This window comes from Ramularia collo-cygni, assembly GCF_900074925.1.
Source record: "Ramularia collo-cygni strain URUG2 genome assembly, contig: RCC_scaffold14, whole genome shotgun sequence".
Lineage (NCBI taxonomy): Eukaryota > Fungi > Ascomycota > Dothideomycetes > Mycosphaerellales > Mycosphaerellaceae > Ramularia > Ramularia collo-cygni.
In genome coordinates, this window is record NW_019716268.1 from 310,944 (window position 1) to 324,475 (window position 13,532).

Consider the following 13,532-nt stretch of genomic DNA (forward strand, 5'->3'; position numbering starts at 1 on the left):
GAAGTCGATACCCATTTTGCCAGACCACACACTGGTGCATTCCTATATAACACTATCTCACAGTCTATGCTCCCGCAATCTCTCACTTCGAGTCAAAGCTATACCTCAGCCACTCGCCAACTGCCCGCAAACTCTCCCATCGCACACTTTCATTCTCATCCTGCATCAAAGCCATCACCCGTGATTTCAGACCCATTCTCTCCAATTGTTGCCTCTTCTGCGGGCACTCCTTGACCAGGAACGCAACATCATTACATCCAATAGCAAGCACTTGCTTGTCGTTCTGCCAGTCTTTGCTGAGGATCTCCGCTAGCTTCTTGCACAGCGCACCCTGATCATCTTCAATGATGCGCTGTGCGTTCTCACTCCAAAAGGTTGCGTCTTTGTGAGGCGGTGACCATCGCAGATGTCCCGACTTGACTTCACCAGCATACTCATCCAGTGTGGTCTGAGTTTTGGTGTAATCGTCAACCATGGTTGTGAGATTCTCAAGATCCTCGAGCAAGTCTTCGTCGGTGAGATGGCGACTCTTGAGGTTCTTGAGGACTGAAGGAAGCTTTGCAGGGAGGGCTGCAGGCATAAGAGTGGTCTTGTTAGATGCGAGAAGGTTGTTGAGTGTACCGAGGAGCAATCGAGTGGTCTTCTCTTTGGGTGAGACTCGGAGGAGCTGAGTATAAAGTGGCACAATGTCATGTTCCTCATCGAGGCCTTGCCCTACCAACTCGCCCTCGAATGAAAGCTGCCAGACTACCATCAGGATGTGGTAGAGAAGCTGCAGGCTGACACCACTGATCTTGATGTTCGCTTCCGTAGCAGACCGTATGCTGGTACCTGCGGAGCTGCCATACGCCGTGCTGTCTGTATCCTTGCCGCCAGTTGCGTTTCGTAGGATTTCGATCAGAGGACCCAGTGTCTCTTTCCGCTGTTGCCAGAATTGCTTTCTCGATTTTGTGGTACGCAAGAGTGCGCTGTACTCCTGCACTGCGATGTCTTGTAGATTGGAGTCTGATGTTTTGGCCAGTTCGGCAATGTATGAGTAGAGCTTTGGGAGTGCCTCATCAATCTCGGGAGTTGACTTGGGCTGTGCGGTGACTGCATGCGAGAGCAACGATGACAGTACCGAGGACGTCAATAGCGGGATGGGATCTTCTGGATTTGACGATTGCTTCAGGAGCGGCAGTAGAGGCTTGAATGGCTTTGGGTGACTGATGAGAGCCTCGGTCAGGGATGGTATGTCTGCAAATTGTCAGTTCATGCATCAAGTACTAGAGCTTCCTGTTGAGTACCATCTACCAAGTCTCCGGTCAAGACCAGCATATACTGGAGGATGTCTGTCCTCTTCGCTGCACTCTCAAATATGCTCTTAGTCTCTCCGCTACCCAGCAAGAGAGCAGTGTACGTCTTGACATCTCCCTCAATCGTCTGCTTGCGCTGCTCTTTCCGCACCTTGTCAATCGCCTTGATCTTCTTCAGATCCTCATCGGTGATCGTCTTGGCCCGGACAGCTCCCTCCCATGATATTGGCCGTGCTCGAATGTTGTTCTGGAGCGACACAATGTATGCTGGAGGGTCGATGGACATTGTGGCGGTCAGACTGTAGCTGTGATAGCTATGATGATGTTGGCTGAGAAGGTGCTGCAAGCTGTCGAAGCTCCCTGACAGTGACGTTGGCTGGTCGATGGTCTCAGCATTGATTAATTCCCAGTTCGGGGACGTAGGCCGCCGCATTGCACCTCAACTTCACTCTCCTTCCATCGTTCCACTTTCACGTAATGTCCGGATCTCCAACAGAGTCGTTGTCCCGTCTTCGTTCCAGCTTTTCTTTCGATCAACAGACCGTATGAAAAGCGAGCGTAATCTTCACAACGATGCTTTTAATAGAACGGAAGAATATCTACTTCAGCCAAACTCCTGAACCTTCTGGATAAATGTCAGAGGGAGGCATTGCGACCATGCTCTGGTATCTCTTGTCTCCGATTCGCGGGACGACGGCACCTCCGCGTCTGCCTGCAAGTCATCCCATCCGCCGAGCTTTCTATCGACATGGCAAGACTACAGCACAACACTGGCTAGCGGTCATGTTGATCAGCGTTGCAATCGCCATGGGATTCTCGTATCCATCAATTTTCCTTGCAGAGAATCCTGCAGCGGGCCAGTCAGCGTTTCCAAATCAAGCCTGGACCACGGCCAAACCTATTGAAGACGGAAATACTCCCATCGATGTCGAGCTTCGTCAGATCTGGATACATGGAAGCTACATGGAAGCACTCGACAAGCAAGTTCTGCAAAGGGCATTGAAAGTCCAACAAAGCTTGATTGTCGACGACCACCTCAGCAACGCCCTTCCAGCCTTGAGTGACAACCTGCGATCAGGGACATTGGAGTGGGGCTATCACTCTCCACTGATGTACTGGAACAGCTCTGCGCAGATCCTGGAAGCCGATTTAGATGTCTTGAAGACGATCAACACCCAGAAACTCGGCTACTCGTCTCTCAACGTCGCACTTCGGCCAGCGTCTGTGCTTGCAGGCAAAAGATTCAATCGCAATGAGCTCCTCGCGGCAGACGCTCTAGTCATTACGCTGATCAACAAATTCGAAGAGGACATTGGCAGCCAGTGGCAGGAGAAAATGAAGTCACTGGCATTTGGAGCTTGTCGGGATTGCGCCATGTTCCCATCTGATGGGCATGTCACGAGTCACCGCGTCTACGAATTCAGCCTTACGCCGCTGAGCTTCAAAGAGCACATTGCCCTTGGCTTTGCGTACGGTTGCATGGCGGTCTATGTCTTGGTGAGCTTCCGGCGAATGAAGGCCTTCCACAGCCGCTTCGGACTCGTGGTCACTGCCATCACACAGATGACGTGCTCAATTCTTGCCAGTTTCACCATATGTGGGATGCTCAAGATCAACCTGGCCACGATTCCCCAAAATGCATACCCTTTTGTGGTACTGGTCCTCGGCGTTGAAAACATGTTCCGTCTGATCAATGCCGTGCTCGCCTATCCGCCGACAATGGCAACAGAATTGCGCATTGCCAACGCTCTTGGAGATATTGGGCCTTTATCTGTTGCCGCTGCTGCTCAGAACCTGACGATACTGTCCTTATTGTCAACTTTAGTGTCTCCAGGTAGGTCTCGCCTGATTGGTCTCACAGAAATATTCTCCCAGAATTCGTCAACCATTCTACCCCTGGCTTCCCTCGGGTAGCATCGATTGTGAAGCATCTGTTTGAGCGAATTAAACAGCTGACCAATACGTTAGGTGTTGCTGCTTTCTGTGCTTTTGCAGCAATTGCGACTCTTTTTGACGCCTTCTTTCTCCTAACATTCTTCGTTGCGGTCCTGAATGTCGATATAACACGTCTTGAGCTGCAAGATGCCCTCACAGCGAGACATACGCAAGTCCGGACCCGTCATCGCCGGAAACACTCACCAACGCATCCCGGCTTCGTCGATGCCATGCTCCATGGGCGACTTCCCTTCAGCACACGGATGGCCGGCACTCTAGTAACGACTACATTCATTCTGTCACTAAACTTCCACTTCTTCRAGCACAGCGAGCAGGGTACCAGTTTCGGGCAGCTTCTGGGGATGGTTCCAGCTTCCAACGCCGCAAGTGATCCCTTTGTGTTGCCGTCGGTGAATGCCACATTGTCACCAAACGAGTGGATGCAAATGCAAGATTTCAGTACTGCGAAGGAAGTCATGGCCCTCGCAAAACCAGGCGCCGCCAGCTTTGTTATCAGCGTTTACGCTCCTCTGGTCATTGTCCTCGGCGGTGCCGATCGAACTGGAGCTACCAGTGGACCCAAGGAAGCCTGGACGCAGGCAATGCGCAGCTTTGCTATTCACCATTTCTATCCAGTCGCAGTGGCGATTGTTTTCATCGTTGCATTTGGTAAGTTACGCCCATTCCGTTCATCACTCCGGATAGCCGTGCGGAGCATCCCCAACAGCTCTCTCCGTCACTTGCTGGGCAACTTTGCCGCTTGAGAGGGTTCTACCAAGCTAGAATTGGCGATTCTTGAGAGCGGTCATTGGCAATTTTTGTTCTCATTTCGACGGCCATACAGCTGTGCACATTTCAAGTACCGACGGCAGCACTGACAGTTTTTAGTTGTGGTTCTTATGAATTTTCTGCTCTACAATCAAGCAGGAGATGAGGATAATGATATCGCTCTCGAGCAACTTGAAGACTTTCTGTCTGTTCAAGAGGTCTCTCTGCCTCTTAAACTTGACATCGTTAAGATGGCAGCTAGCAACGAGAGTGGACATTTCGTTACCATATCGTTAGACCGCATTGTTGCAATCTCGGTCTTGGACAGACAACAGCAGGCCTACCATACGGTAGCAGTGCCATCAGAGGTTCTTAATAACATTAGCTGGCCCGTTCACCATCTCGCTATCGGCGATAATGGGGACTGGATCGCCTGCCATTGCGCCGATGATCGCATCTTGGTATACAACTCTGTAACCGGATCGTCCATATCCAGACTTGTCCAGTACCCGGATGACCACCCAGCAATCCTGTTCGATTTTTATACACTACCATGCGAAGGCGGAGCCAAGCTCCACTTCATCGCGCTGACTTCCGGCGCACGGCTGGCCATGAGTTGTATGGAAAGCGGAGCATCGAGCGGCGCAGATTTATACAGCATGCCGTTGATAGCAGCCGACATCATCGACACAAAATCAGGAGGTCGTCAACTTGTCATTGTGATTGAGGACTCTACTGTCATTTCTCATAGCTGGAATGGCGAGAAATGGGTACAGAGTGCAAGCCGGAAACTTGGSGCCGAAAATCCGCATGGAGGCCTGAATGGTGCGGTCTCCTTGCAGTTGTGGTCCGACCTCGAAATGGAACGATTGATCCTAACGACATCAACATCGGCATACTTTCTGGACAGCAGTACACTGGACGAATTGCACCATGTGGACATCTCCGAAGCAGGTACTCATGGCAATAGACTTCTAGTAGGCTCTTCGCGGACGTGCAAATGCGGGCACACTGCGTTTCGGAAATTTGCCGTCTCAGGCGAGGTGCCTGGGAAAGATGAATGCACCCTCACGGTGTGGACACCAGAAGATGAGCACGGTGCGAGCTTATGCCTGACATGTCGGCCACTTTCTAGAGCGATGTACGAGAAGCATACTGTCAGTAGGCCTGGCGCCTGGGTTGGTGTAAGTAAATTCGAGAGCGAAATGCATCTGACGCCGGATGGGCAAGACCATACCGACGGGGAGGTCTGCACGTCTGAAAACTTGAAAGTTCTCATCGTGGTCTGAGACATTGCTAATCTTTCTACCCTCTGCTTTAGGTACGCTCGCAAGCCATTCTTGGTCTACGGAGGCGTAGGCAGCCACCGACCGACCAGGAAGCAGGCAGCAATCGACGACCCAACGCCTCTCAGCTGCGACAACGCCGACACGCGCGTAAAGCCACGAATGACGAGTCAAGTGAGGAGCAATGGGAAGCCTACAAGCTTTTGGCTGACGGTGACATGGAAACGCTTGATGTTCTCTCGGACACGGCTTCCGGTCTTGGCTGCGCCGCGAGCTTGCACGTCAACAACCCTGGACCGGTAGCCGTACTTAGTCCTCATGCTATTGCCGTTGCTTTTGGCAATGTTGTCATAGTCGTCAGGATTGCTCGACGTGGAAGGGCTGCAAGCACTTCGTTGGAGAGACAGTCATCGTTGGCCGGACGTGGCAATGCCGTTCGAAGAGCGCGATGAGTACTACAGCGTCTCTTTGCATCGGAGAGTATTCCTGCTGGCCAAAGATCTGCTTTCGCCATGGCTTTGCGAGAGTTGGTTCGCTGCCAACGTACCAGAGCTGGGATGCTCGAGAGGACTTCGTAGACATGAAGAACCTCCCATGCAAAGAGATGATGTACGAGGTTGATCATATTCAACACAGTCATTTCACGGCCGACAGCATCTCATCCTCGATCGCAAAGACTGGAAAGACATCGGTGCTGGCCAACGCGTGCGACGTGTTATTTTGCCGACCGTCTAACCTCTCCGAGAGCAAATGGTGCATCCTCAAAGAGGTGAGATGTGGTTGAGGTTCGCTTCCGGACGGGTCGACGGTCGAATTGAGGCGGAGAATCCCTGCACACAATGCGCTCAAGTTTCCGCGACCCTGGAGCGATCTGCGCAATTGGAAACATTGGGCCCTGGCGAGGGTGGGGACTGTGGGACGAACTTCCCAGTTGAGAACCACGGTTGGTGCTTTCAGCAAACAGTGGAGAGAGCATTGTGGTGTACGCGGACGATAAGTGGCATACCTACCTAGTCATGCGCTGGCCACGTCAGCTTCAGTCGTCCATTTCTGAGCAAAAGCAGCGACATGTCGAACAATCCCAGCTGAGCTGATTGGTGAACGCCGCCTCCAGTCTCGGAACGCGTGTCGTGCAACAACGCGGCTGACTTGCGACCCACCTGTAGAGGCGTAAATTTAGAAGCCTTCCACGATCAGACCTGGCGGCGTTCGTACATTGTGGTGACGGGGCGGGCCTGCGTCAATAAGGTAGCAAACCTTTGTATATAGACACTCTCGCATCTGCTGTCGCCGTTTCACCTTTTCATCCACTCTCTCGGTGTGTCATTCTGTATAACAAACGTCGAACGCGTTTTCAAGACTTCAAATCACTTTCGTTCACCATGCAGTATCAGATTCTTGCTCTCGCTTTCGCTGCCACGGCTTCCGCACAGACCGATCTGTCAGTACTACTGATCAACTTACACCTGGCGTGAACGCTTCACTAACACCTCCCAGAGCAAGTGTCGTCTCAGTCTTGGCGACAGCATTACCATCTTCGCTGATTTCCGAATACGCAACGAATTCTGCCGCAGTCGCCAGCGAGATCTCCTCGGCCTTTGACGCTGGCAACACTCCTTCATGGTTTGAAGCGCTGCCCAGTGCAGTTCAGACCTACCTCATCCCAGTCGATGATAGCGCCAACGTCACCGGCACATTATTGTCCTCTTCCTCTTCCATGGTCTCATCATCCTTGATCTCTGGCGCACCTACCGTCATCGTCAGCCCAACAGGAAACTCCACTCTCGCGACCACTCGCAGGAATCCAACTGCCACGAGGACCACCAGCAGTTCCGATAGTGAGAACACCGATAGCAGCTCCGGTGACGACTCATCAAGCAGCGATAGCAGCAGCGAAACTTCGTCGGGCGGTGCTTCTGTGCCAACTGCGATTATGGGTATGGGTTTTGCTGGTGCGGCTGGCTTGGTCGGTCTTTTGGCTTTGTAGGCGCCTTCAATTACTCTTGCTCTTGCCGACAGTTGTACGCCTGTTCATCTGCAGGCTTCGTCTACAAACAGTATTGCAGGGTGATACAGTACGTCCAGATCTGACTCGAGGAGTCTTGCGAGGAGGAATTTCGTGGGGATAGGTCGGTCGAGAAGAGAGAAGTTTTGGGCGGTCTACCGAGAGCAGGAAGTAATGCGACTAGTACATGTTGTAATGGCAGTGCAGAGACCAAAATGCTTCGCTTTGTCTTGTGCAAGGATGGGACGTTGGAGCTTGACTGAACGCTCGGGGATGGCGGAATGGAACTCTCCTCGTAGTGTGTTCATGGCCAGGCTCGTGAAGGATAAGGTACCAATGTTGTAATCACAAAAATAACCGGCCCTACGGAGAGTCATTCCTTCATGATTAATCGTGTTGTGGACGTCAAAGAGGGAAGCCCGCAGGTCGGCCATCTTCAATGTCACCGGCCCAAGCCCTTGGCCTTCTCCCGGGATTCAATGAAGGTTGAACGGCTCCACGGCAATTGAGAACTTCATTTCTACGTCACAAGACATCATCATCAAGTCGGACAGCTCGAAGGGATACTGCACCTTGATGCAATAATCAGGTCTACGTGCTCCATCATAGTCAAGGCCCACCTAAGCTTCACAATATAGCTTCACCAAAAAGTCTACTAGGTAGCTTCTCTTGCTCAATGTCTTCCCGAACACTTACATCTGCGATCTCACGAGCTTCTTCTATATCTCAACACATCGTCTCAAGAACCGGACAACTCAGAATGGCTAGCACAACCCAACTCAAGCTCAACACTGGAGCTTCAATCCCCGCCGTGGGCTTCGGAACCTGGCAGGACAAGGATGAACAGCAGGACGCTGTTCTTACTGCATTGAAGGCTGGCTACAGACATATTGATACCGTAAGTCAATGCTCTCTAAGCACACGCATCACTTCTGACCATCCAGGCTCGTATCTATGGGACCGAACCTGCTGTCGGTGCCGGTATCAAGGCATCTGGTGTACCACGATCTGAGATCTTCCTTGTGACGAAGCTCTGGAACAATAGCCACGACCCAAAGGATGTCGAGCCAGCATTGGATGCTAGCTTGAAGGACCTTGGCACCGACTATGTTGATCTCTACCTGATGCATTGGCCATCGCCTTTCAAGTCTGGCGACAACATGTTCCCCAAGGACAAGGATGGCAAGGTTGAGACCGGTACTGCTGACTACGTCGAGACTTACAAGGCTATGGAGGAGTGCTTCAAGAAGGGCAAGGCAAAGGCCATTGGTGTCAGCAACTTCTCCCAGAAGGAGATGGAACGTTTGTTGAAGGAGACCAGTGTGGTGAGTTGTGCTCATGCTTCGAGAAGCAGGTGCGGGACTAACATTTCGTGCAAAGGTCCCAGCAGCTCACCAGCTCGAGTGTCACCCATGGCTCCAACAGAAGAGTTTCGATGAGTGGCACAAGTCTAAGGGTAAGTCAACGATTGGGTGTTCTGAGCGTCCTTGAAGAAGAAGCTGCTAAACAGGATCATAGGCATTCACGTCACCCAGTACTCTCCATTTGGAAATCAGAACACTATCTACTCCAAGGGTGAAGAACTTGGAAAGCTGATGGAGGACCCTGTTCTGGTTGAGATCGGCAAGAAGCACAACAAGACTGGAGCACAGGTTGCTCTTGCTTGGGGCATTGCTCACGGTAAGTTTCCATGGAGATCGCACGCAGCGACGATATTGACCATCACGCAGGTCGATCGGTTATCCCAAAGAGCAAGACCGAGAGCAGAATCAAGGCAAACTTGGAGGGCGACTTCAAGCTGGACTCTGATGATCTCAAGAAGATCGAGTCCATTGACAAGAAGTTCAGATTCAACGACCCATCTGGTACGTTTGGCTGGGACTTCTACACGGATCTTGATGGTAAGAAGTAGATGGCAGGTGGCCACTTTCAATCTGAACAGACCTTAAGATTGAAGACTGGCATTTTTCCCGCTCGCGAAACTTGTGAAGCGCCGTGAATTGGCCTGGATCCGGACGGAAAGTAGGCGATCTGTGTCATTATCTCGACCCGGCATATTGTCCGCCATATCACCCTGACGCCCTCCAAGTACTTCACACTACGACTACAGGTTGGGATACTTTACATCTTCTGGCGCAAGAGAAGGTCGTGGTAAGTGATAGAGCTCATATTAGCAGCTGATCCCAACTAGTACCTTTATGTATGCTGCCTCAACACTGCACGCTGCCGTTACGCCGGAACAAACGAATTCAGCACGCTKCTAGCAACTACCAACCGCCCAAGAGCAAAATCTCTGTTTCTTTGTGGTGTCAAAACAGCTTCAGTCGCTTTACTTGCTCCAATCTTCTCCAAAACGAMCACCTTCTCTTCTCGTCTCCAGAACCCAAACCTCAAGTACTAATTTTCGATGGAACGACCAAAGCTAGGCCGATGAGAGCTGTACAAGGCAGCACAAGAGCAGGTGTTGAACTGGCTGACAGAGACAGCGGGATACGCTGCGGGCGGCAAGGTGACCTTGAGAGCTCAACAACTCCTCGACTTGGCGAAAGCAGTCGCGAACTCCGCCACTGCCGTCCCGCAGACAATCGTTGCGCTTCTCCAAGATGTAGGTCATGTTTTTGCCCGCGGGGATCGTTCTTCCGAGTGTATGCTAACGCAATACCTTACTGCACTGCAGGTTATTGATGGTCGCCAGTCACAGGCCAAATGGCACAGTCAACGATCAAATGCCAAGGACAACGAGTCTCACCAATGGTTCATCGAGCTGCTGATCAAAGTCCGCGATACGTTGCTGCCATCTGTCAGAAGTGGCAAACAGTCAGAGGCGAAAGTTCCAGAATCTGACGCGCAGTCCGTGAAAGATCATCTCACCAACGTCTTCTCCTTACTCGCAGTCGAGGAGCCGTCTACCGCCCCACTGGGTAAACCGCCTTCCGCAAAAGCGAAGTTGGGTCCTACCAAACACCCCAAGCTCGAAGATGACGGAATGGGTGCGGACTTTGCTCTYTGGTGCCACCTCCAAGACATGCATGACGTGCGGGAGTTCATCAAGCACGCGTGGCTCCAGTACGCTGCCGGTGAATTGAGCATTACGCTGGTGTCACAGCTTTCAGAGATTGGTCTCGGCCTCATGCGTCTCGAGGATGGGAAGTTCACCGCGAAGTATCCCGAATTCGACGACTGGTGGAAGCTGCTGTCCTACTTTGGCCTGGATGTTTACGGCAAGGGCAAGACCTTGTAAGTCATTGAGATGGTCTCACGACTGATGATTGCTTACCATGACATTCGAAGGTGTGTTGTGCCGTTAGACAAAACTTCCACATCTGAAGCTCGAAACGAAGAGCTCATCGAGCTCATCTGTCCAGCGGCGGCTGTGCTTCTGCGAGACACCCGAGAYCAGATGAAGAAGCTGGCAGAAACAGCAGAAGGTAGGAAGATGCTGCGCAAAGACAAATCACGGGATCCTCCTTCGTGTGGGATCCTCAGCCCCGAGGCCTATGACTTCAGTTCAATATTGAAGGTCCAGGCTCCTGAGCTTCTGGTATGGATCCATAACTACAAAGCCAAAGCGCAGCGTCCATCAAAACAAATTTTAGAACGAAGCGAGTGGTTGTGTGGTATGGCAGACTACTACGATGCCAAAGCCACGCCCACATGGTTGGTCATGGCTTGTGCTATCCATATTGATCTGTAAGTCAGACCGTCTAAGCATTGGCCTATCTCAAAGGTCAGCAGCCGGTCCTTCACTGCTCAGGCGGTCGCCAAGGCAATGGCTATTCGTGGTCTTGGGAGAGAGGAGGCTTTGAGACTTGAAAACGGCCAATGATTCTTTCCCATTTTCTAGGAGACTAGCTGACACTCATGCTCTTTTGTCTAGGTACGATATCATCGGCGACAAGCCTGGTGTCGCTGCAAAAGCCTGGCTTGACACCACCCAGAGAATGTACCATAGACTTGACACAACCTGCAACCACTTTGCGGATTTGGAGCATCCTTCTGCAAAATGGAGAGCAGAACTTGCACCGATCTTCAACAGACACGAAAATTGGAAGAACCAACTCTTCGTTACTCAGGAGACCATTGACTTTCAGATATCCAGAGGCCTCGATCACAACACGTCTCCTGATATGCTCGGAAAGGCAACATCCTGTATGATGGGCTCACCTTGCATTGCCGGCGCTGCTCTCTGGAGCGATCGCATGGCGTACCACAAGATCGGTATTCGCTTTGCAAACTTGGATTTGACCGTCTTTGCTTTAGCCAGCTTGTACACTGCCATCACCAAATCTGGTCTTCTCAAACCGACATGGGAAGATATGCATTTCCTGATCAGCACGCATAAGTCACATACGCCTTTGGTGCCGAAGACATCCGGTGCGTATGATGCTGAGAGCTTTCTAAAACAGTACCTCCTGTCTCTCGGTCTTCCCATCGCCCAAGCCTCAAAGTACATGTCTGCAGGTGTGCCCACGAATAAATTTGTCATGCGCAATCATCGGAGAGCCTTGGCACCTACGTCTGAGTATGTAGTGGCGATTACCGAGTCCTGGCATGCCAACGACCGTCTTGGGACCTTTGAAAGAGGCGATCTAATCCAGACAGTGTTGATGAAGCTCACGGCGAAGTCAAAGGGCCTGAAGCAAGGAAGGAAGGGAACATGGCACCAGCCGCAGTTTACCGTCAAGGAAGTTCTCTCGACTTTCAAAAGCCACATGATCGCCGACGAGCCCCATCTCAACTTCGACTATGCGGCCTTCCACTTGCTGAGCGAGAAGATCCGGCGAGATCTTCACGCACTCTTCCCAGAATGCAAAAATCGTCCTCTCGGAGTGGCACTCTGGGAAATTGTCTTCCACATCCTGAGAGACGCGATCAGTGGCCCCAAAGAGCAGTCTCTCCTCAGCAAAGCCGCAGTCATCTTGAGCGACATCATCAGCGCTCCTGGAGTTGGCAACAAGTTCTCCAAGGAGGCTCGCAATGCTTCTTCCGGAAGCATACCCAAGAATCTCGCGCCAAATATCAAGCCATACAATCCTGCGTGGACTGCCGAACTGTGGGAGTACTTTGCACGCCACCATCATGGCGTGAGCACTTTACACATGCTCGTCGCTTCATCCAGCGCTTCGCACATTACATTCTACGATCCGGATGGCAAGAAGGCAAACTTCTATCGCATTGCTGCTGCTGCTGAGCGATTTTGGCACATATGGCTCACAGGGAATATCAGAGTGAGCGAGCAGATTGAGACGCTCTATCATCGGCTGGAAGATGGCAGAACAGCTGCAGTTCCGATGCCTGCTTCGTTTAGGTCGCTGGGCTTGAGGGGCTCTGAGGGTGTTGGGATTGCTCTACTGGAGCAGTTGGACAGTCCGATGGAGATGATGGCTAATGGTGATATTGGAGCCGAGGCAGGTAGTCGATGAGATTCTCCAGATGAGGCTAGAGGATCTCTTCTCAAAGGCGAAGCAGATCATGAAAAGGAGACGCGTGGAGCGATCCAAGTGAGTGTCTTAGTAGTCCCGCAGAGGTGAAGTCGCTCGAGTGAATCATTCTAGACGGGCCAAGAGCCCTGGCCTATTTCTTCTCGATTAAGTTGACCACCTCCCTTGCTAGCCCGACAAGTGCTACACGCCGTGTGTATGAGGCGTCGTTGGCCAAGCCTCCTATCGAGTCGGTGTAGCGGATGGTCTGTACACGATCCTCAGCAGTATCAGCAAAACATCGTGGATCGTGAAGATCTGCTTGCTTGGGACGCTCTAGACTTTGACATGTCGCATCCCCCCTCCAGTGCCTTTACCGTTGCCAGTTTGATCATTGATATCTGCAGGTGTGAAGACAAAACGGTCGAGACATACGAATTGATCTTGCGCTAGATGTGCCAGAGTTGCTTCCTGACTCGCGTCGGAGTTGCGAAGCGTCAAGTGGGCTGTGGTGGAACATGATAGATTTCCTTGTGAAAATCATCGTGTCTTGCCCGTACAGTCCAATCATCTGCATAGTATCTTCGGCAAACGTCACGCCTGAAAGTCGGTCTTCATTTCCTCGATGCAACCCCGTCTATCATCATCAGTGGAGACGCTGAGAGGACGGGAGTGRGGTGGAGACTCAAAGAGAGGGGTCTGCGGCTCCCCCTTTCGGCTCGCGCGCGTTGGTCAAAACTCTGTTCCTGGCGGCTAGCTGATCTCTCGGGACGAGCCTTGAATGAGAGAGGGAGTGCCTGACGTCCAAACAACGCCTGCCCAG

The 13,532-nt window shown here is 51.8% G+C and overlaps 5 protein-coding genes; 4 read left to right on the plus strand and 1 right to left on the minus strand.

The window, feature by feature from the left end:
• Positions 1-82: 82 nt before the first annotated feature.
• On the minus strand, positions 83-1,581 carry RCC_08441 (probable Vacuolar ATP synthase subunit H; the record flags this gene model as incomplete). XM_023773692.1 has 2 exons in its annotated part: positions 83-1,236; positions 1,287-1,581. 2 exons carry the CDS (start codon positions 1,579-1,581, stop codon positions 83-85), a joined length of 1,449 nt encoding a protein of 482 aa, XP_023629460.1.
• Positions 1,582-1,952: 371 nt separating this feature from the next.
• On the plus strand, positions 1,953-5,736 carry RCC_08442 (uncharacterized protein; the record flags this gene model as incomplete). XM_023773693.1 has 4 exons in its annotated part: positions 1,953-3,129; positions 3,264-3,899; positions 4,119-5,182; positions 5,320-5,736. 4 exons carry the CDS (start codon positions 1,953-1,955, stop codon positions 5,734-5,736), a joined length of 3,294 nt encoding a protein of 1,097 aa, XP_023629461.1.
• Positions 5,737-6,666: 930 nt separating this feature from the next.
• RCC_08443 (uncharacterized protein) lies at positions 6,667-7,271 on the plus strand (the record flags this gene model as incomplete). XM_023773694.1 has 2 exons in its annotated part: positions 6,667-6,725; positions 6,782-7,271. The coding sequence occupies 2 exons, from the start codon at positions 6,667-6,669 to the stop codon at positions 7,269-7,271; spliced, it is 549 nt and encodes a 182-aa protein (XP_023629462.1).
• A 778-nt stretch (positions 7,272-8,049) lies between these two features.
• Positions 8,050-9,288, plus strand: RCC_08444 (the record flags this gene model as incomplete). Of its 2 annotated transcripts, XM_023773695.1 has the most annotated exons (6): positions 8,050-8,187; positions 8,234-8,614; positions 8,670-8,745; positions 8,808-8,969; positions 9,020-9,154; positions 9,209-9,288. In XM_023773695.1, the coding sequence occupies 6 exons, from the start codon at positions 8,050-8,052 to the stop codon at positions 9,286-9,288; spliced, it is 972 nt and encodes a 323-aa protein (XP_023629463.1). The 2 variants fall into 2 exon arrangements, with proteins under 2 accessions (XP_023629463.1, XP_023629464.1); XM_023773696.1 differs by lacking the exon at positions 9,209-9,288 and having other exon boundaries at positions 9,020-9,201.
• Positions 9,289-10,275: 987 nt separating this feature from the next.
• On the plus strand, positions 10,276-12,712 carry RCC_08446 (uncharacterized protein; the record flags this gene model as incomplete). XM_023773697.1 has 3 exons in its annotated part: positions 10,276-10,526; positions 10,581-10,979; positions 11,167-12,712. The coding sequence occupies 3 exons, from the start codon at positions 10,276-10,278 to the stop codon at positions 12,710-12,712; spliced, it is 2,196 nt and encodes a 731-aa protein (XP_023629465.1).
• Between the last annotated feature and the right edge of the window lie 820 nt (positions 12,713-13,532).